Genomic DNA, 22585 nt, shown 5'->3' on the forward strand with positions numbered 1-22585 from the left:
ACCTAAACATTTAGGCATCGATTTTTAAAATAAAGGTTCTTTCTTTGCATCATTGTTTCCATGAAGAACCTCTTACATCCATCGATCCTTTGCATTGAACAGAAGGTTCTTACAGTGACAACAAAAATAATTTTAAATGTTTAAATGTTCTTACTTACACTAAGAACAAATGTTTCAACCAAAAAAGGTTCTTCTAGGCATCACTGAAAATGATTTGTGAACTTTATTTTTAAGTGTATTATCAGTGATAATTTCTGATAATTAATTTAAAAATGTAAATTTAGCTATATAAAAAAGTGACATGTTTTATCCAATGTCTCAAGAATCAGCTTATTTTTTATTAAGGGTAAACATACTTATTAATCTTACCAAAATCTACATTGAGACATTTAAGTGCACAGGGTATTGGTCTCAGTACGAGAAGTAAAATCAAATATTAATCTCTCACACAATAATATTTTATTTTAAATAACAAAAGCATTTCATTTACGATGTACATCCTTACAGCAAATGCAAGTCTGGCTGTGCTTAAAAGAGTACTGGGAAGATGAATCTGTATTTAAACTGGTTCATTAATGTAGTAGAAATGTGAAATTATTTTTTAATTTGGTGTTTTCTAGACTGAGAAAAGAGAGAAAACATATTTTTGTCTCATGGGGATGAAAGACTACAATTCCCAGACTGCTTTTGCCCTACAAGGCCACTCCCAAAGCCACCTACTAGATTACTGAATCACTTTCTCATCGCAACTGCGTCCATTTTCATAAAATCAGTTCAGTTAGAGAACAGACACTACAATTAAAAACTGAACGTGTCTGTTCAATATGTGATTTAGCCGCTGAGGGAGTCTCACAGCCCAAAACGCTGCAGGAGTCAGATTGACAGTCATGGATGATTTTGTCATGAGAGCTGAGGTAACACTCACGGCATAGATTCACAGCGCATGTTCAGTCTGGTGAGTTTTCAGTTCATGCCTTTGAAAGCTTAACTTTCATAGGAATTAGTTTGAGAAGTTGAAAGACTGACTTTGCTGTGCTGGCCCCACGTTTCATTGAATGCCTGAGGCTCCAGCTGCGAGCTGAGTGCTGTGAGTGTGATCTCCCATCCCCCATAAGCGAGTTGAAAACACGGAAATGGCTCCCTCTGCTAGCTGTAGTCTTTAGCCTCTGGCCAACAATTCCTCCGATGGCGCAAATTGACGATATTTGCGTCATGGGAGGATTTTTTTCAGAAATAAAATGCATAAATCTCTTGTCTCAGGGGGATAAGAGAGTTTGTGATTGTGCTTCCAAATGATTGTGGAAGCACAATCATTTGAATATACTCCAAGGTTTCTACTAATAAAGCCATATGCTAATCGCTGAAGTAACCCTTTAATCGGTACACCCTTTAAGCACACATATTCCCATTAAGCTCACAACATGTTTTTTTTTATGACGGCATTAATAAAGAATAATTTTTATAAAGATCAACTTGAAGTGACAACCATCACTTTATATTTAAAGTCTGTTTATGAAGTATTTATAGACGTTCAGTGTGAATGAGCTTAAGGGGAGCACAATGAGCTTAATTAAAGAGCAACTTTTTAAATTAATAAATATTATTCAATTACATTTAAAAGGACAATTTTGCTAAATAAATTATCTAGGTTATGTATTAAGTTCATACATATTTTTATATGAACAGCTTTTATTGAAAATATCTATGAAATTATACTTTTTCTTATTTGTTACACTGAAGCTGTGATTTAGTGCATCCTTTAAACTCACCTTAATATGAAGGTTTTAAAATTGACAGAAGTGTAAAATCACAGAACATCAATAAACTGTAAATTTATAATATAATGGATTTAAAAGTACAAACCAGTAATGTCTGTGACGTAATATATTAATGTACCACACAATCTTATACAGCTACCCACATAGCAAATGTTTTCTGGCCCAGCTCCGGGCCACATAATCACTTTTCCCTCAGCCCAAGTACCGCAAAGAATGATGGCCCTGAAGCGCCCCAGAACTGGATTACAGACCAGGGTCACACATGGGCCATAACTGGCCCTGAGCTGGGCCAAAAGGTTTTATTTTGGGTACCAATTCTCAGCCATAAGTTAACCATATCAACACCACCCTTTGACCAGAAACTCCAAAACTGAGCCATAACCGCGCCTAATCTTACCCAAACCATGTGAACAAATAAGTCACAAGAAAATTCAATTTTTAAAATGTGTTTATTTAACAATAACTCAAAAAGACAGCCAGTTGTTTACCATGTACATTTTTTACATACTTGTTTACACACATGAGAACTCTCAACACACTGCGAGAATACACCAGAACTATTGATACACAACAATACACTACACAAACAAACTGAGAAAATGAGAAAAGTTTACAAACACTTACACTGTGTTCCTGTTGATCGATGATTCTCTCTTACAAAGTACATTATACTCATTACACAAAATAAATGAATCTATGAATGAATCTAGCACTGAAATTTAAACATGTATGTATGTATGTATGTGTATATATATATATATATATATATATATATATATATATATATATACACTCACACATGATAATATAAGATATTATATTCTATATAATTTAATCTTGTTAGGAAAATGAATATTTTGTTCAGGTCAAATGGATTTTGGAATTCCTAATGATTGTTGAATTTTGTGAACATTGCTGAAAACTAAATACTACATTTATTAATTATTTATCTTTTTTATAGAGAGAGAGAGAGAGAGAGAGAGAGAGAGAGAGAGAGAGAGAGAGAGAGAGAATTGTATATTATTGCCTTGAATATAGTAGCAGGCCCAAATACCAGTCCAGTACAAAGTAGTGAAGGGAAGTGCAGTGCCATCATTGCCAAATATGGCCCATAATCGCTACACTGATCTGGGCCACACAGCTCCCTCCCATCTACAATCGGCCCAAATGTTGTCTTCCGTCATGCATGCAGTGCCATCATTGCCACACATGGCCTACAGTTGGCTGACATGATGCATGGCAATGCAGGCAACATGCCAGCAGTGCCATTAAGAAGCCACATTTGGGCCAAGTCTGTTTGCTATGGGGGTAGTAGTAAGCTAACAATGTTCTGTGGCACCTGCACCATGTTGCTAAAACTATCTTTTGGAACTGTAATTACTTCCAAAATCCAGGTATCAGGTTATAATATGCAAAAGTCTAAACATTATTATCTTAATTTTGCAGTAAGTTATACTTATTGAAAATAAAGTCTCAAACATCTAAAAAAAAATGCACATTTAACAGGCTCCTCTTCTGGTGAAAGATTCAAAATGGCCACCAGACAGTTTGAACAGAAAGATATCCATATTTCATGTTGAATAGTCTGATTAGCTTGAAATGACAGGATATATAATAACAAACACATCACATTGGTTAAGACATCAAATAAGGTGATAAGTTATTTTCTTCTTTTTATAATATGAGTTCAAAGATAGTTGGTTAAATAGGTTAAACGTATTTTAACATGATGATGCCACGTTTTACCACAAGATGTCGCTGCTGTTTCACCTTCAATTCATCAAAAAAAATTGTGGTAGGCCTACATGGCAAGGAGTTCCCTTTCGAGAGAGGTTCCTCGTATTACGTATGGGAAAAACTCCTTTTCTCGAGAATGTGAAGCAAAACTTTTAATAAAGGTATCTATGTAAAGCGCAGTGAGCTGCACGGCCATAGCCCAGCGCGAGGAGCGCTCTGATTGGCCGGGCTGCGGCAACTGCAGGAACCTATGGTGAGGCGGCTGAGAGGAACGAACCAATGGGGGGCGTTCCAGAAGCCCGCCGAAAAAGGTGCTTATATTTGCATACAGGAGGCTATATAAGACCCTAATTCGCCATAGGTGTCAGATTTTATCTCCTTCAGCGATACCTTCGCTGGTCTCCGGAAGAAGCACCGCCGTTGAAAAGGCACCAGCGGAACCTGCAGCTGAGGACGACGGACTCCCTCTCCGCCTTCTCTGCCGTTCCAGCTACGCCATCCGGCGTTATATATCCTTTAAACTGTGTCTATGTTGAGTGTTATATGTGTTTGTGTGTGTGTTGCCGCTGCAACGCCACTTCTAGAGCTTACAGGCTTGTTCTACTCGAGGACTCTCTCGTTCCGCCGCGTCGTTAAGCGCCGCGGAAAGACGGAGCTCTTCTCACTCTCCCTCTGCTCTCGTCCCGTCGCGCTGAATAGCGCCGCGGAAAGAGAGAATGTTAGAGGACATGAGCACACTCAAGCCGAAGCTCTCTTCACTCTGCCGCCGCCGCGGCTCTTCTTCCGCCGCTGCCACAGAGTTGTTCCCACTCTTCTCTCATTCCGTCGCGCTACAGCCGCGGACAGAGAATACTAGAGTGAATAGGCGAACTCGAGCCGAAGCTCTCGTCACTATACCGTCGCGCTGAGGAGGCGCCGCGGACAGACGGAGTTTTTCCTCAGTCTTCCTCTTCTCTGGTTCAGTCGCGATATCGCCGCGGACAGAGAATACTAGAGTGAATAAACAAACTCGAGCCGAAGCTCTCGCCGTGCTAGAAGCGCCGCGGACAGAGTTTTACCTCACGCTTCCAATTCTCTCGTCCTGTCGCTCTATCGCCGCGGACAGAGAATACTAGAGTGAATAAACAAACTCGAGCCGAAGCTCTCGCCGTGCTAGAAGCGCCGCGGACAGAGTTTTACCTCACGCTTCCAATTCTCTCGTCCTGTCGCTCTATCGCCGCGGACGGAGAATACTAGAGTGAATAAACAAACTCGAGCCGAAGCTCTCGCCGTGCTAGAAGCGCCGCGGACAGAGTTTTACCTCACGCTTCCAATTCTCTCGTCCTGTCGCTCTATCGCCGCGGACAGAGAATACTAGAGTGAATAAACAAACTCGAGCCGAAGCTCTCGCCGTGCTAGAAGCGCCGCGGACAGAGTTTTACCTCACGCTTCCAATTCTCTCGTCCTGTCGCTCTATCGCCGCGGACAGAGAATACTAGAGTGAATAAACAAACTCGAGCCGAAGCTCTCGCCGTACTAGAAGCGCCGCGGACAGAGTTTTACCTCACGCTTCCAATTCTCTCGTCCTGTCGCTCTATCGCCGCGGACGGAGAATACTAGAGTGAATAAACAAACTCGAGCCGAAGCTCTCGCCGTGCTAGAAGCGCCGCGGACAGAGTTTTACCTCACGCTTCCAATTATCTCGTCCTGTCGCTCTATCGCCGCGGACAGAGAATACTAGAGTTAATAAACAAACTCGAGCCGAAGCTCTCGCCGTGCTAGAAGCGCCGCGGACAGAGTTTTACCTCACGCTTCCAATTCTCTCGTCCTGTCGCTCTATCGCCGCGGACAGAGAATACTAGAGTGAATAAACAAACTCGAGCCGAAGCTCTCGCCGTGCTAGAAGCGCCGCGGACAGAGTTTTACCTCACGCTTCCAATTCTCTCGTCCTGTCGCTCTATCGCCGCGGACAGAGAATACTAGAGTGAATAAACAAACTCGAGCCGAAGCTCTCGCCGTGCTAGAAGCGCCGCGGACAGAGTTTTACCTCACGCTTCCAATTCTCTCGTCCTGTCGCTCTATCGCCGCGGACAGAGAATACTAGAGTGAATTAACTAACTCGAGCCGAAGCTCTCGCCGTGCTAGAAGCGCCGCGGACAGAGTTTTACCTCACGCTTCCAATTCTCTCGTCCTGTCGCTCTATCGCCGCGGACAGAGAATACTAGAGTGAATAAACAAACTCGAGCTGAAGCTCTCGCCGTGCTCATTCTACCGCCGCCGTGCTGAAGCGCTGCGGACAGAGAATACTAGAGTAAGTTAGACGAGCGAGCTCGGGCTGTTGGGTATGTCAAGAACAATGTCGCTGCAGCGCGCGCTTACTGCCAAGGAAGTTGTAATGGCTGCCTTGTCATGATAGCGCGCGCCCCTTCCACAGCGCGTTGCTGACTAGAGCGCGGCTTACGTCATAGCACGCGCTCACTGTCAGAGCATAAGGGCGTCGGAAAATGGCTGCCAAGCTAAGCCCTTTTTTCACTCTATCACTTCCAGTCCCCTTTATTCAGGCGGCTGGAAAGGTTTTTACACTGTAGACAAAGTGTCCACTACACAGTGTGCACCCCTACATAAGCACTGTTAATTCAGCCTCACAAAATCACAAATAAATCCCGCCGCGGCCGGATTACACCATATAAAGTCAACTAGCCTTATTGCAGTCAACTAGCCTGTGGTCAAACACGCTTGTCTGCATGCGCGCTTTCAGTCTAGACTAGAGCATAACGGCATTGTGGAATGGCTCACATACCACCCGCACTTCCTTACATTCTCCCAGTTCCCTTAAGTTAAGTGACTGGAGATGAAATATTGCAGTCAACTAGCCTGTGTTAAACACGCTCGTCTGCACACTAATGCTGTGTGCGTTTACCCCTGTGGATTTGCTCACTGGTTTGCACCGTGGGTATTCTACGTAGGTTGTGCGCCACTGCACATTGTTTACACTACACACAAAAGAGCTTTCTATGTAGGAAATGTGCCCACTTTACAGTCTGCACTCCTGCACCCAAGCACTTTTCACAAAGTTCACTCTCGCACACACAATATAAATGTGAGGCGTGCGCCCACTGCAAAGCCTGCACCGCCAAAACTAACACTATCCCCACAGTGTTACAAGCAGTGTTACAGCACAAGCAACCCGGCTAACAGGCCCCTATTACTAAGCGGCCAGCCCCCGAATCTAATTCAACCCCTGGCTTTACGAGCCCAGGCCTGGCAGGCCATTCCTGGTATATAATATTGGGTGTTGAACATATAAAACGAGGTTCTCGCTACAGTTTTGCTCGCAGACCCCGCGATTCAAGCCGTGGTCGAGCCCTCTGTAAGAAGCAGTGTCAGTCACGTGCTTCTCGCTGAGGCATTGAGACTGTTAAAGGAGAGAGCGGCGAAAACAGTACACCCGACGCTAGCGAGTCAGGTTTTTACTGTCGCTAATTCCTCATGCCGAAAATGGGTGGCGGTCTCAGGCCCATTTTCCAGGCATCTGAACAAAGCACTTATGACACGCTCGTTTCAAGGTGCTGACGGTGAAACAAATCCTCGCGCACATTCGCCCCGGGGATTGGGTTTTCTCAATAGATCTGAAAAACGCATACTTCACGTTACGATAACCCCCCACCCCCACTACAGGCCATTCTTGAGATTCGCCTTCGAGGGGCAGGCTTATCAGTACAGTCATTGTCATAGACTCAAGACTTACGGCATAAGAACCACCACGTCTTGATAATGTACATAAAATCGCTAGGGCAGCCGAGATCAGACTCTGTTCACTGCATGGCTAAGCATCTCATTTTATGGGCAGAGCACAATCTGAGCTCCCTAAGGGCGGCTTACGTGCCAGGTATTCTGAATCAGGGTCCGGACATGTTATCCAGAGGACCCATGTCCCCAGGGGGATGGTCCCTTTACCCGCAAACAATTCAGCTCGCACAGCACACGCTGCCCAATATTTTTTCTGCAAACGCAGGGATGCCCTGGCCCATGTTGGCCCAGACTCCCTCTATATGTTCCCTCCGATCGCGATCCAGCTGCAGCCTGTGCTTTTTAATAGCCCCACTTTGGAAGAACCGCACATGGTTCTCCATACTGTTTCAGCTGTCAGACACAGCCCCATGCCTATTCTGCCAATGAAAGGGAAGGTCTGGCATCCCAATCCCGAGCTGTGGGCCCTCCACGTATGGCCCATCAACGGTATCCGGGAACCTCTCTGACAAGTTATGAACACTATTTCGGAAGCTAGAGCCCCTGCTATCTGGCAGCTCTGCTTTGAAGTGGTCAGTGGTTTTCTAACCAATGTGCCACGCGAAACATCGACGCACACTCATGCGAACTGGCGGAACCGCTCGCTTTCTCCAAGAGCTAATGGATGCGGGCCGTCCCCCCTCCATACTCGGGGTGTGTGTCTCCGCCATAGCAGCTAGCCACGCTCCGATCGCGGCACATTCACTAGGGAAAAGTGATCTTATTGTGTGTTTTCTTAAAGGGGCCAGGAGATTCAGCCCGCCTTGCCCCTACCTCGGTCCCTATTTGGGACCTCGCCATGGTTTTGGAGGCCGTGAAGGGTTCCCCCTCCTAACCACTTCAGAACACGAGCTTGAAGCACATATCACTCAAAACCGTTTTTCTGCTGGCTGTGGCCTCGGTTAACCGAGTGGGTGGCTCACCTGCACTCTCCGTGAGCCCTTCCTGTCTTGAGTTTGGGCCCAGCAACTTCAAGGTTGTGCTCAAACCGAGGCATGGTTTTATGCTGAAAGTGCTATCAACCCCTTCAGTATGCAGGTCTTTGCACTGCTTAACCCGCGTCTCAGAGAGAATAAGACGCAAACCTATTCTGCCCAGTCAGAGCATTGAGATTGTATTTAGAGCGCTCCGCCCCCTTCAGGCAGTCGGATCAGCTCTTCATTGCTTCGGTGGCCGCACTAAAGTTTGTGCTGTCATGAAACAGTCTCTCACACTGGATAGTGGATGCAGTCCCACTAGCATATAGGTCCAGGACCTAACCTGTCCTACAGGCATTTAAGCCCACTCCTCTAGAGGCATGGCCTCATCTTGGGCTTGGTCGTGTGACATTTCTTTGGAAGATATCTGTGCGGCGGCAGGCTGGGCCTCTCCGTCCACTTTTATCAGATTCTACAAGTTGGAGGTTCCAGCTCTACAAGCAGGGCTTCTCTCCATCTAGGCTCTATCTTGACCCTGGCAAACAGATTGCCTTACATTTTGGCCTGTACACATTAGTCCTTAAGCACTATTCATTCATCATAAGATCCGACTATGTCCGATCAGCTGTTCAAACGAACCGACTCTTCCGGTTCTTCATTCCCCTTATAAGCCGCCTCTGTCGGTGTCTCGGGGGTTTATAACATGTGCTTTGGGTATACTGGGTCAGTCAGCACACACGGCGCTTTACATTGTGTTCCCATACGTAATACGAGGAACCTCTCTCGAAAGGGAACGTACTCGGTTACTTTCGTAACCTCGGTTCCCTGAGAGAGAGGAACGAGTATTACGTTCCGTGCCGTGTTTATGCTTCTCAGGTATCGCTTCAGTCGATCTTAAAACCTGACACCTATGGCGAATTAGGGTCTTATATAGCCTCCTGTATGCAAATATAAGCACCTTTTTCGGCGGGCTTCTGGAACGCCCCCCATTGGTTCGTTCCTCTCAGCCGCCTCACCATAGGTTCCTGCAGTTGCCGCAGCCCGGCCAATCAGAGCGCTCCTCGCGCTGGGCTATGGCCGTGCAGCTCACTGCGCTTTACATAGATACCTTTATTAAAAGTTTTGCTTCACATTCTCGAGAAAAGGAGTTTTTCCCATACGTAATACTCGTTCCTCTCTCTCAGGGAACCGAGGTTACGAAAGTAACCGAGTACGTTATATAGGCTAAAAATGAATTTCATAAAGTTGTTAGTTTTAAAATAGCACATAAATTGATTTCACGGGGTTATCCCAAGATGGGAAGGTTATCCCAAGTTTATTTTTCTTTTCTTTTTTTCAAAGTTTGTTAGAAATGTAAAAATGCAGGTTTTCTGTGATGGGTGGGTTTAGGGGTAGGGACAGGGTTAGGGGATATAATTTACAGTTTGTACAGTATAAAAATCTAAGTGTGTGTGTGTGTGTGTGTGTGTGTGTGTGTGTGTGTGTGTGTGTGTGTGTGTGTGTGTGTGTGTGTGTGTGACATTATCTTGTGCTACGATCACTTAAAGGAATAGTTCACGAATTTATATAAATTATTCATTTTTTTGACGTAAACTATGCCTTTAAATTTTATTCTGTAACACGAATAACATCAACTTCATTGCGTAGCCAATATTTTTCCATTATTCTGTCGTTTGCGTCATAACAAACATGAAGAAACGCATCCTAAAAAGTATTTGTATGTTGAGAGAGTAAAAAAAAGAAGTGTTTATCCCCGCTGAGAATGGTATGGGTCATTGGTGCGCATCGCAGCATTAGGAGACCTGTGGCTCATCATCACTAGAGTAGGCTACAGCGGGAGATTCCTTTCACGCGCATTACAGCCACATACTGCAGAACGCGCGCTCGGTCTCTCTGCACGCGCACTTCTTTTGGATTAATTAAGCGTTATTATAGCTAAAAGTTAGATCATTATTTATCACGAGGAATCACTATGGATTGTTCTGAAGAGGTGCAGTCACTGTCAGATGAAGCCAGCACTCCCATCGAGTTAAAGAAAGGAATGTCAATATTTCTGGATGTGAGTATTTAAAATAATAATAATTATTGTCTGATTGTGATACTGTAATACTGGATTAATGTGCTGAACGATAAAATGGAGACCTAAAAGAACCTGTTGATGGCTCCACTGCTGTATAGGGATTCGTGTTGAGTCCACTTGGGTCTACTGGGATTTACTGGGATTTTAAACTGCTGGGGTCTACTGCTGATCTACTGGGATTTTCATGCACAATTATCCCTAGGTTTACAGATAATAGTCAGAAAAAGAGAAAATATCTATCCAGTGGTAGGCAAAATGTCTAGTTGATGCCAAAGCTCAGAAGAGCCAGACTGGTTTGAGTAGATAGAAAGGAAGTAAATCAAATAACCCAAGACGCAGTACTCCAAGACGTGGTATATGGTAAAAGGTTAACAAAAATGTATTGATTAAAAAAATCAATGTGTAAAAAATGTGTTGATTAAAATGCTAAATTTGGAATTATATTGGGAGTGGAAATGAATAGGCTTGGTGCTGTTAACACCACAATAAACATATGCAGAATTCTGAAGTTGAAAATACAGAATTATCTTAGACAAATATGCTCAAACTCTGTCTCTGACTAGATATATGTAAAATAATGTATAGGACACTTTTTATTAGTAACTGTTGCAAATATTCCCCAATGCATTATTACACATTATATTCAACACTATATAGCTAATAGTTTAATGTAGTACTGACACAAAAACTTTTTCATTTTGGGTGAACTATCCATGAAACAGATTGGCACTATCCACGGTATATATTGTTGCATTTTAGTATTGTGATATATTGTAATACAGTATGTTGTTATACTCCTACAGTACAGTGGGGCAAAAAATATTTAGTCAGCCACCAATTGTGTAAGTACTCCCGCTTAAAAGAGGAGAGAGGCCTGTAATTTTCACTTCAACTATGAGAGACAGAATGAGAAAAAAAAATCACATTTTCTGATTTTTAAAAAATTTATTTGGAAATGATGGTGGAAAATAATTATTTGGTCAATAACAAAAGTTAATCTTAATACTTTGTTATTATACCCTTTATTGGCAATGACAGAGGTCAAACGTTTTCTGTAAGTCACCACAAGGTTTTTACACACTTGCTGGTATTTTTGCCCATTCTTCCATACGGATCTCTTCTAGATCAGTAATGTGTTGGGGCTGTCGCTGGGCACCACAGATTTTCAAAGATTTTCTATGAGGTTGAGGTCTGGAGATTGGCTTGGCCACTCCAGGACCTTGCAATGCTTCTTACGAAGCCTCTCCTTTGTTGCCTGGGTGGTGTGTTTGCGAACACTGTCATGCTGAAAGACCCAGCCACGTTTCATCTTCAATGCCCTTGCTGATGGAAGGAGGTTTTTACTCAAAATCTCAGGATACATGGCCCCATTCATTCTTTCCTTTATACTGATCGGTCGTCCTGGTCCCTTTGTAGAAAAACAGCCCCAAAGCATGATATTTCCACCCCCATGCTTCACCGTAGGTATGGTGTTCTTTGGATGCACCTCAGGATTATTTCTCCTTCAAACATGACAAGTTGAGTTTTTACAAAAAAGTTATATTTTGGTTTCATCTGACATTCTCCCAATCCTCTTCTGGATCATTCAAATTCTCTCTAGCAAACTTCAGACGTGCTTGGACATGTACAGGCTTAAGGAGGGGGACACGTATGGCACTGGAGGATTTGAGTCCATGACGGCGTAGTGTGTTACTGATGATAGCCTTTATTACTTTGGTCCCAGCTCTCTGCAGGTCATTCACTAGGTGATTGTGGTTCTGGGATTTTTGCTCACCGTCCTTGTGATCATTTTGACCCCAAAGTGTGAGATCTTGCGTGGAGCCCCAGATCGAGGGAGATTATAAGTGGTCTTGTATGTCTTCCATTTTCTAATAATTGCTCCCACAGTTGATTTCTTCACACCAAGTTGCTTAGTTACCTATTGTAGATTCAGTCTTCCTAGCCTGGTGCAGGTCTTCAATTTTGTTTCTGGTGTCCTTTGACAGCTCTTTGGTCTTGGCCCTAGTGGAGTTTGGAATTTGAGTTTGTGGACAGGTGTCTTTTATACTGATAACAAGGTTCAAACAGGTGCCATTAATACAGTAATGAGTGGAGGACAGAGGAGCCTCTTAAAGGGCCATGAAACCCCCCTTCTGCAGCAGTGTTTTTTCACACCTTCGATTTGAAAAGGCTTGTTAAAAGGGGAGTGGTCGACTGTGAAAAGGTGGGATGGTATTGTGTGGAAAGAGGGAATGGTTTGCATAAATAGGGGAGTGTCAGTAGGTGCATTAAGATTAGTGATACCAACAGTTACAGCGGTTCTGAGACATGTTCTTGGTTCACGTTGGCATTGTTTACCACAGTGAGATTAAATGAGGGATGAGTACAGCCAATGAGAGAGCGGCGTGCAGCAGAGATCGCAAATCATTCAGCTCTTCAAAGTTCAAACCAGCATAATTCAGTGAGAAATGAAAATAAATGTTATTCTGCATGACGAAATATTTTGCAAACGTGATAAAACTATATTTGTCCAAATATGCACGCTGTTTGGCAAGATGAACAACGCGCCGACGTGATAAGAGAACGTGAACCACCCAACATGCGATGTGATAGAGATGTGTAATTCTAGATCGGGGTAAAAGCGAAGGGGTTTGAGGCTTCATAGTCTCGACCGCGCATCTGAAGCACAGAGCGACACACGCTGGGTTGCCGTGACGATCCGCGCTGTCTATCACTCGGCAGCTAAATCTATATTTGTCCAAATATGCACACTGTTTCACTAAGAGCCCGAACACATGCGGTTTAGTGCATGTCTGTGACGACAAATAAAACTGAGAGGACGTGGCTTTTGTTCATTAGCCTACAGATTACAGATTGGTTATTTTGCACTCCTGACATAGTCAACGCTTGCAGGTTCGGCGTGCAATTCCTCAGGTGAATTTTACTTTACCGAGCCTTTGTAGCAAAGGCTTCCACAGACGGCGCCGGTTACAGCTCGCTCGGCGCCCTTACGTTACTTCGTATCAGCACAACGCCTAGCGTTCCTCCGTGACTTTTCCGCACGCTGCTTCCAAAACTTCCCCACCATATCTCTACAATAATGATGGAAGACGAGCCTGACAGAAGTGACTGTCTCATGCATATTAACTAAATTATCTTGTATGCATACTACAGCGCAGGGATTGGACTGAATGAGCTTCATGTCATGAATATATATCGAGAGTCGCTCGGAGCGGTCGACGTCAGCATGTGCCCAGCAGCCCATACTTGGGCCGAAAAGGCCGTGCCGACGTCAGCATTTGTGACGTTGCTCCGACTAAGCTTTTCAAACCGGAAGACAGAAATCGCTCTGAAAAATGCAAAAATAACTATTTTCACATATGAAAACCATTAAAGAGTACCCTTAGTGTTTTCAATGATGTGCAGCCTATACATATCTGTTTACATCTCAAAAAAAGTGTTTTGGGGTTTCATGACCCTTTAAAGAAGTTAAAGGTCTGTGAGGTTTTTTGTGGGTGACCAAATACTTATTTTTCACCATATTTTGCAAATAAATTCTTTAAAAATCAGACAATCAAAATGTGATTTTATGATTTTTTCTTCTCATTCTATCTCTCATAGTTTAAATGTACCTATGATGAAAATTACAGGCATCTCTTATCTTTTAAGTGGGACAACTTACACAATTGGTGGATGACAATACTTTTTTGCCCCACTGTATATAGGCTAGCAAGGTAAAATTGTAAACTGACAACATAAAAAAAATGGCATTTAGGGTTTTAGCATTTAGTTGGTATAAACTGATCTCAGGTCTTAATCTTGAAGGGATATTTATAGTCTTATGTAATGCACTGTGCTCAGAGCACCATTATTACATTATTTCATTTTTTTACTCATTTATTATTGCATTTTTATATTTGCAGTTATTAAGCATATAGTTAAATAGCATATTGTTAATTAGTTTATTCACATTAACATTTAGTTATTAAATAATCTCTTTTCTCCTTTATAATAAATGCAGATCGTGTAGTGCAGTTTGAGTTGCTAATTAAATTGTAGTATGCTGTCTAAAGAGCTTCCCCTGGGACATGAGGTGTGTGTATTGATAATTATAAAACTGGAATAAGGAAGGACCGGTCCCTGACAGATTGGTGGCATAGTTTTTTTCACTCCTCTAAGGAGAAAGCTAAATTCAGCATCGTCTTGGCATGCCTATAGCAGTGGAACATATTTAGAGTGTGAATATTCTTGCTGTGAATTGGGACTTTATTTAACAGACTGCTAGTGTGCCTGGGCTTTCATAGTCAACATAGCCATCATCACTTTTTCTTTCATCTTTGCTCTTTTTAGGGCTCGACCTAAATAATTTACAGTGCTAGAGTCCCTTTACATGATCAACTCAGCATGATTTCTCCTGGCTATGAACTGATATTGTCCTGTTTGCTTTCAGATACTGAGAAGAGCTGACAAAAATGGTAAGGCATTGCCTTTCTGTCTTTCAAAGCACATTTGTTGCTCACCTGCATAATTAACTGTTTGTTGTAGACTAGTACACATTACTTGATGCCTCCATATGGTTGAATGGTTGTCCATTTCCAGCGTATGGTGTTGCTCTGTTGTCATGGAAACACTAGAACGTCCATACGTTTCCTGATAGTCAATATGGTAGAGCGATACCAATTAAATGTCACTGTGCTCCTCCCCTCCCATAGTTCAAAATGTTACAAAATAACCTTGATTTAGATTTCTTTGAAGTTCAGTTTTGCTATTGGAATTCATACTCTGTTACTTTGCTTTGTAAAAAAATATTTGATGGTTTAACTTAAGTAAGTAAACTAGTTGCCTTAAAAAAATTGAGTTCATTGTAAACAGACACTTTGCTGATCCAACTAATATTTTGTTCATTTAAAGATAATTGCATTTTAAAAATATTCTTAAAAGAAAACATTACTGTAGGTTTATGTATCTGAATGGTGAGAAATGTAAGTTATGTCTGAGAAATCTTTTTTTTTTAGATTTACCCAGTTTAATTAATGAAATTCCACACTGTAAAAAACAATAATGTCTCCAATTGAAAATGTTCTAGTGACTGATCACATCTAAATTTTTCAGTTGGCGGAATTGAAATTTTGTGAATTGATGTAATTTAATTAACGGAAATTAAATTCAGCCAACTGAAAAATTTAGTTGTGATCAGTCCCTAGAAAATTTTTAATTGGAGACCTGTTTTTTTTTTTTTTTTTTTTTTTTTACAGTGCATTTAAATCGAATTGAATAATCCTTATGTAATTTAATTGAATAATTGATTATGGAGTATTCTAGCATGACAAGCCAGACCCACATCAAGATGTTTGGTCTGGAAACTCACCATAGACAGGGCTCAATCCGAGGGGCGGGATAAACGGTTGTCTTTCAAACTCCCTCTGCACGAGATAGGATAGCGCTACAACCAACCAGAGCAACAAAGGTGAAACTGAGCTTGTTAATAGATTAAACATTTGCCGTATCCGGTCAGCAAAACTCCCGACACATCTTCCCTTTTCAAAGAATGACTTCAGTGCCGTTCTTTGTTCTTTTCTCAGAGAAAAGCTTAACTCCAAGTCTTCCAGAATCGGTCAAAGCTGATTCGAAAGACCACCGTTCGCCAGTTTCTGTGTTTACTAGAAGCATGCAAACGCAACTCGGCCATCATCATTATGGCCCCGCCCACTGACTCTATACACGATGTGATTGGCCCGGCAAGAGTTAGGCGATTACAGCTCAGAAGGGTATTGAGAGTTGCTAGACGACACTCGCGGGCAGATTAAATTTGCTGCCGCTAGGGTGCGTCTAGATTTCTAGGCTAGGAGTGTTCAATTATTACATTAAAATAGGTAAGGATTATTACATTTAATGGAATTTTACAATTAATAATATTGCGTAAATCTTAAAAGAAGGCAAAATTTTTGTAAACACGACATTTTGAAGAATGTATAATAAGTTCTGGCTCTGTAACAACATATACTTGGATTATATCATGTCAGTCAATACAATATTAATGCACAATGTATGTATATAATGTCAGTCACAAGGAATTTTGGAGATCTCTTTCCCTCTTCCTCATACTGTGCTCATTTTGAAGTTCCTTCAATGCATTTCATATTGTATATCAGTAGGTGTACAGCACACCACATGTGCAGCAGTACATTTATGCTATTTTGAGTATAGTCTGGCGTGACTCACCTGTCACTGTTTGTTTAAAAAACCTCTGGCCGTCTGCACCAACTAACATGACCCCTCAGTTCTGTCGCAAACATTATTTTGTGGATTTGAGATCTGATGTGCATGAGCTAAATTGTCATAGTCTGAAGGATGATGAACTTTACTTTCTCTCTTATTTTTATATTCAGCACTGTCTTTATTAAATCTGAAATACTTTTATGAGTTAGATTTTGTTTTTCAAGGCACATTTTAACCCCATTTTCCTCTCAAAAGATGATGGGAAGCTGTCCTTTGATGAGTTCAAGGCTTATTTCTCAGATGGTGTTCTGACAGGAGATGACTTAAAGGAGCTTTTCCATACAATTGACACTCATAACACAGAGTAAGTATTGCCGTTTATCGTTCAAATACACATACTGATGACAATCAAATCAAATTGCTGCCTCATGTGTCAGACACAATCATATAGCATGAATCTCATTGTTTTGACTATCAAAATACATGTGTGCTAGGACCGGTGTTGTAGTTGAGACCTGCTCATTTGAGTCAGAGTTCTGGTGAAGACCTGGGGCTGGTTTACCAGCTGTGTATAGGTAACAACTGAGCCTAGTTGCAACATGAAGTGGCATTTATGCATTAATATACACTACTAAATATGTTTGCATCGCACTATTAAACTTAGTTGAAATGTAACTAAATGTTTAAAGAAGCCTGGACTGACCTGGAATAGTGTTTGGAATAAAAAAGTAAATCAATAAGCCCTTTTTTTTCAAACTTCAATTCTTCGCCACCGCTGGTTTAGCCCAGTCCCAAGTTGCTTTTACCGCCGACAGGTTTTGCGAACTTGCTGACAAATGCTCGAAATCATAGGCAAATCGGTGCTCGTGCACGCGCGTGACAATCACGCAGTGTGAAGGATCAAAGACGTGATCAGCGAGAATCACAGATGAGTTGCCGACGCCCGATTCAAACTCCTGCTGTGTGAAATGTGTTCTGACGGAAAATTACATTGGCGATGACCGACAGCCAATGAAAGAGTGCGATACAGGGCACCGGGAGGTTCAGGGAGGAGTTATAGACATAAATATCAGTATTTTAATAGATATATTTGCAATTCTGTCAAACAGAAACAAAGCCCGAACATTTGCATGTCCAGCCGCAGCAGCAGCGCATTACAAAATTATTTATATACCTCAAATTCTCTTTGCAGAACACAATCCTGGCTCCCTCTGTCTCTCCAAGAATTTCCTCCGCCATAATCTTTTTTCTTTTTCTCCACTAATCAGCACACAAACAATTTGGAGCAAACTTTCAGCAGTTTATCATTTTTAATAACAATCCCAAGTCTCACACGAGTACTCCGGTCTGACGCACGTGTGATCTTGCGTTGTTTACCACATCGCACGTGTGTTTAGTTGGGAAACTTAGTTTGAGAGAGCGAGAGAGCGAGAGAGCGAGAGAGCGAGAGAGAGAGAGAGAGAGAGAGAGTTCTCAGCGATTCTTCCTCTTGTATAGTCATGCAGTGTGAACCCCTCTACCGCCGATCCATCGGTCAGTGTGAAAACAGCAGTGGCTGAATGCTACCCCAGATAGTCATGCAGTGTGAAAATAGCAGTGACCCGACGAGTTTGAAAATCGTGCAGTCTGAACTAGGCATAAGTTGTCCTTGCGTCTGCCAGTACCATCCGGCTTCCAAGTCTAGCTCCATGGCTCCCACTTCTCTGATGGTCATGTCCAGCGATATGGCTCCTCCTCGGCTTGGTGCACGGATTCTGTGGCTCCGCTCGGGCCTCCAAGTCCATTATTCCACCTCGGCCTATCGACATGTGGGCTCCTCCAGGCTCCTTCACCTTTTGGTTCCACTTTGGTCAGCCGTCGTTCAGTCTCAACCATGGACATCCTGGTCTCCAGCTTTCCTTTGGACACCAGTCTGGCTCTACCCTCTATCGAATCTGCCGTGGGTCACCATAACATCCACCTGCTCCTTGTTTAGATGATCAGTTTTGCTTTATATATATTGCCCTTGAGTTTGTTCTGTTCTTTGTTCAGTGTTGCTTCTGTTTACCACATTATGTTGTTCGTACTATGGATTATCACTTTGTTGTAATTTTATTTTGATTTGTTTATTAAAGTGCTGCAAATAGGTCTATTTTGCAACCAAATTAGTAAGTTACAAACTAGCTCATAGTTTCTACGCCTCTAGTGTAACATCATGAATGGCTGGTGAAACCCTATCTTGAAGAGGATCAAGTCTAGACCGAGTCCATGACAAGCCTAAGACCACAAAATATGAGACTTGGACTCGAGTGCTATGACCCAAGCTAGAACAACACTTTTACATATGAACAGAGCTGATACATATGAATAGGGCTGATATCTCTTGATTCCAAGTTTTTTTAACTTGATTCCAGACTAACTTTCCCTATTGGTAAGAAAAAAAGAATGCGTTCAAGTAAATGAATGATTCAAAGACTCATTTCAAAGAAGTTATTTGATTGTCGCCTATTGGTGATGAACAAATCAGTGAATTAATCGTAATTAAAGGGTTATTTCACCCAAAAACAAAAATTTTGTCATTAATTACTTACCCTAATGTCGTTTGACACCTGTAAGACCTCCGTTCATCTTCGGAACACAAATGAAGATATTTTTGTTGAAATCCGATGACTCAGGAAGGCTTTCATTGACACTAATGCCATTTCCTCTCTCAAGACCCATAAAAAGCACTAAAGATGTTGTTACACACTATCTCACTACAGTGGCTCTACAATAATTTTATTAAGTGACCAGTATAGTTTTTGTGCGCAAAAAAATAAAATAACGACTTATATAGTGATGGGCCGATTTCAAAACAAAGTTTCGAACCGTTATAAATGAGTGTCTTGATTCATGATTCGGATCGGATCGCGCCGTTGGATCCGAATCATGAATTGACACATTGATTCATAATGGTTCGAAACTTTGTTTTGAAATCGGCCCATCACTAAATAAGTCGTTATTTAGGGGTTTTTTTGTGTACGCAAAAACTATTCTCATCCTTTCATAAAATTATTGTAGAACCACTGTAGTGAGATGGACTTTTTAATGACCTCTTTAGTGCCTTTTATGGGTCTTGAGACCCATAAAACATTGTTGTCAATGAAAGCCCTTGTGAGCCAATCGGATTTCAACAAGAATATCTTCATTTGTGTTTCCGAAGATGAATGGTGGTCTTACGGGTGTCGAACGACATTAGGGTAAGTAATTATTGACAGAATTTTAATTTTGGGGTGAACTAACCCTTAAATGGACACAGCCGGTTTTAATGTCCTTCAACTGAGTTTACCTGATAGAAACTGATTTGAAGCATTGGAGTAGACTCAATGCCAAAGTGAGTCAAATAATTGCTTCTTTTTGGAATCAACCTCCAAGAATAAATGTGAATTAGATTAGAATCCTAAATGGGGCTTCAAGTATCTTTTTTATTTTTACAGTATTCTATTTTTCTTGCTGTGTGGTTTGTCAAAAAACAAACAAACAGTCGTGACGCAATACAAGTGCCATAGACCTCCAACCATAGACTTGTACTCAGCTGCCTCTCTGTACTGATGATGTCATTACAGCGTCTGCTGTGAGTAACATTCATTGAGGGCGAGGGTGTGCTGTCTCTCACGGCGGACTCTTGTCAGATTGATGCTTATCGTGCTTCTGGCTTGTTAGACACAGCCACATCAATAGTCCATGTTGATGTGTGTGTTTGTTTGAGAGAGATAAAGCAGTTTGGTTTTCTCTTTATATTGAGACGTTCTTGAGAGTTTTAAATTGGGCAGAAATGACATGCCAAAGGATCTTTTGTTGTTGTGAAAAACAAATCTCATTTAAAGGAATAGTTCACCCCAAAATAAAAATGTAAATATAGCCCAATATTTAGAGATATGGGATTAATGTATAGTGAAACTAGCAAGTCTGTGTGGCATATGTTATAAGGGGCAGATCTTTATCTTGCATTCACCTTCTGGTGGAATGATTCCATGTCACTTAAAGTCATCTTGGTTTCCATAGCAGCAGCTCTCCTGGCTGGTACATGCTCCCTTTGTAGTAGGTGTTTGATGAGAATGTGCTTGTGATTTTATTTTCTATTCATTGTGTGGCCGGGGCAGATTTGGTTTGATGTAATATTTCAAAGGAAAAATCACTTTCCTGTGCCAACCTAGTAGTTGGCTCTTCCCCTTAGCACAATTGTTTGTGGTCAAGCATCAATTATTCATTATAATGGATAGTGATTAAGTATAAGCCTGATTCTTTTGATCTCATGAAAGTGACAACTATATAAAATCTTGTAAGATTAGGGGTCCTGCATTTACTCTCTCACGTATAAGGATTTTTCAACCCACTAAAACGGGTAAAGTAAATTATAGTGATTTCATCTTATTTTAATGACAATTTCAGTCCCTGTTGTTCGTGATTCTTTTTACTGACCATCTTCTTATGGTGACTTGGGGAGAGATATGAAAATAAATATGAAAATGATTAACAGTGTACAGCTGGTGGTACTTAAGGCCTTATTGATGTGTTTGTATTTGTATGTTTATTGAAGGCTTTAACTCCTGCTATGAGGTCTGGCTCAGTCAGTTAAACGTTCAGCTGTGACGCCAAGCTCTCTGTTTTATTCAGGTCTAGTAATAATATTTTTTTTTTTTGCAAAGAGCCGTTATTAATAATCGTTAACATAGGGGTCCTCCTGAAAAAAACATTGGGGAACCACTGCTCTCAACTCAAAAAAAATCTAGCCAAATCTACCCAAATACATTTTTTTCTACCTAAATCCTGGGCTGAGCTTTTTGGGGCATTGTTTGGGTTATTTTTTTCATTGTTTGGGTAGATTTTTTGTGTTATCCAGCTCTTGGGTCATACATAACAACCCAGTGTTTGGGTAGTTTTTGTGTTAGTGAGATCCTGGGTCAGACACAACAACCCAGGGTTATTTATCGCGGTTCGCGTTTTTTGCGACCTCTCCAGAAGAAAGCAGTTCTCAGCTCTGTCAAATTGGTACATTCGGTAAAATACAAGTTTGTATACATTTTTTTTGATCTATAAATTCGCTTTTGTTCTGTATATCATTTAATTTTATGCAACGCTACAGGGGCACGATGTGAGTAACTTACACGTGTGGCGTCAGTCTTTTCGCATGATAGAAACGCCTAATGCCTTGCATAAAAATTTATGATTTTGTTAAAAAACTGAATATAAATATGTAGAATGTTAAAATATGTCCTCTGAGCTGTCCACTGTTTTTTATGGACAAGTTATGGAGTAAGTCACAACATATCTCAGCTACGAGTGAAATGCAGGTCGGCGTTCTGAAGTTAAAGGAACAATCCACCGTTTTTAGAAATAGGGCTTATTCAACTTCTTTCCTACATTTAGATATGTGGGCAAATGCATTTTTGTCTCAGTGCATGCATTGTTTTAGTTTGGCAGTGTCGCTGCTAGCTTAGCTTAGCATAATTAATGGAATCCTATGTTGCCAGCCAGCATGATCAAGTAAAAGTGATCCCCCCAAAAAAAAAACAACAACACCTAATTACTTCTTGTGGCCTGCGTATTCACAACAAGTAAAAATAGCGATGGTGATTAAGACTGGCAATTTCCTAGGCAGATATTGACTTGGGACGATATTAGGTGGAAGCACAGGCGAAGCATTGCTACTTGGGCGCAGAGATATCGCGGCTCTCATCCTCACGTCCTCTGGCAGTTGAGCGATTGCAATGTGTTGCGTGATATCTCTGCGCAAAAGTAGCAGTGCTTCGCCAAGTAGCAGTGCATAATATAGTCCCAATTCAATATCTGCCTAGGAAATCTATATATATTTTTTTTTGATCAATTTTACTTGGTCATGCTGGCTGGCAACATAGGATTCCATTCATTATGCTAAGCTAAGCTAGAGGTGACCCTGCCAAACTAAAACAATGCATGCAACTGAGACAAAAAAGCATTTGCCCACATGTAGAAGTTGAACAAGCCGTATTCCTTTAAGCACAATTTATACTTCAGCATTGACTGTAGCTACGTCATTGTTATTTGTACGATGTACCCTGATGTGCACCTCTTCAAAAATGTAACAATCCGTCAATTCTACGCGGACC

General features: G+C 41.6%; 1 protein-coding gene across 1 annotated transcript in view; it reads left to right on the plus strand.

Annotated features, from left to right (window-relative positions):
• Positions 1-9863: 9863 nt before the first annotated feature.
• Positions 9864-22585, plus strand: part of necab1 (N-terminal EF-hand calcium binding protein 1) — a 48009-nt gene continuing 35287 nt past the window's right edge. The window contains exons 1-3 of the mRNA XM_067426329.1: positions 9864-10259; positions 14710-14734; positions 16734-16842. Coding sequence (XP_067282430.1) covers positions 10173-10259; positions 14710-14734; positions 16734-16842 — 221 coding nt within the window. The 5' untranslated portion in view covers positions 9864-10172. The remainder of the gene's footprint in view (positions 10260-14709; positions 14735-16733; positions 16843-22585) is intronic.

The sequence above is a fragment of the Pseudorasbora parva genome, chromosome 19, assembly GCF_024679245.1.
Source record: "Pseudorasbora parva isolate DD20220531a chromosome 19, ASM2467924v1, whole genome shotgun sequence".
In the NCBI taxonomy this organism is placed as follows: Eukaryota; Metazoa; Chordata; class Actinopteri; order Cypriniformes; family Gobionidae; genus Pseudorasbora; species Pseudorasbora parva.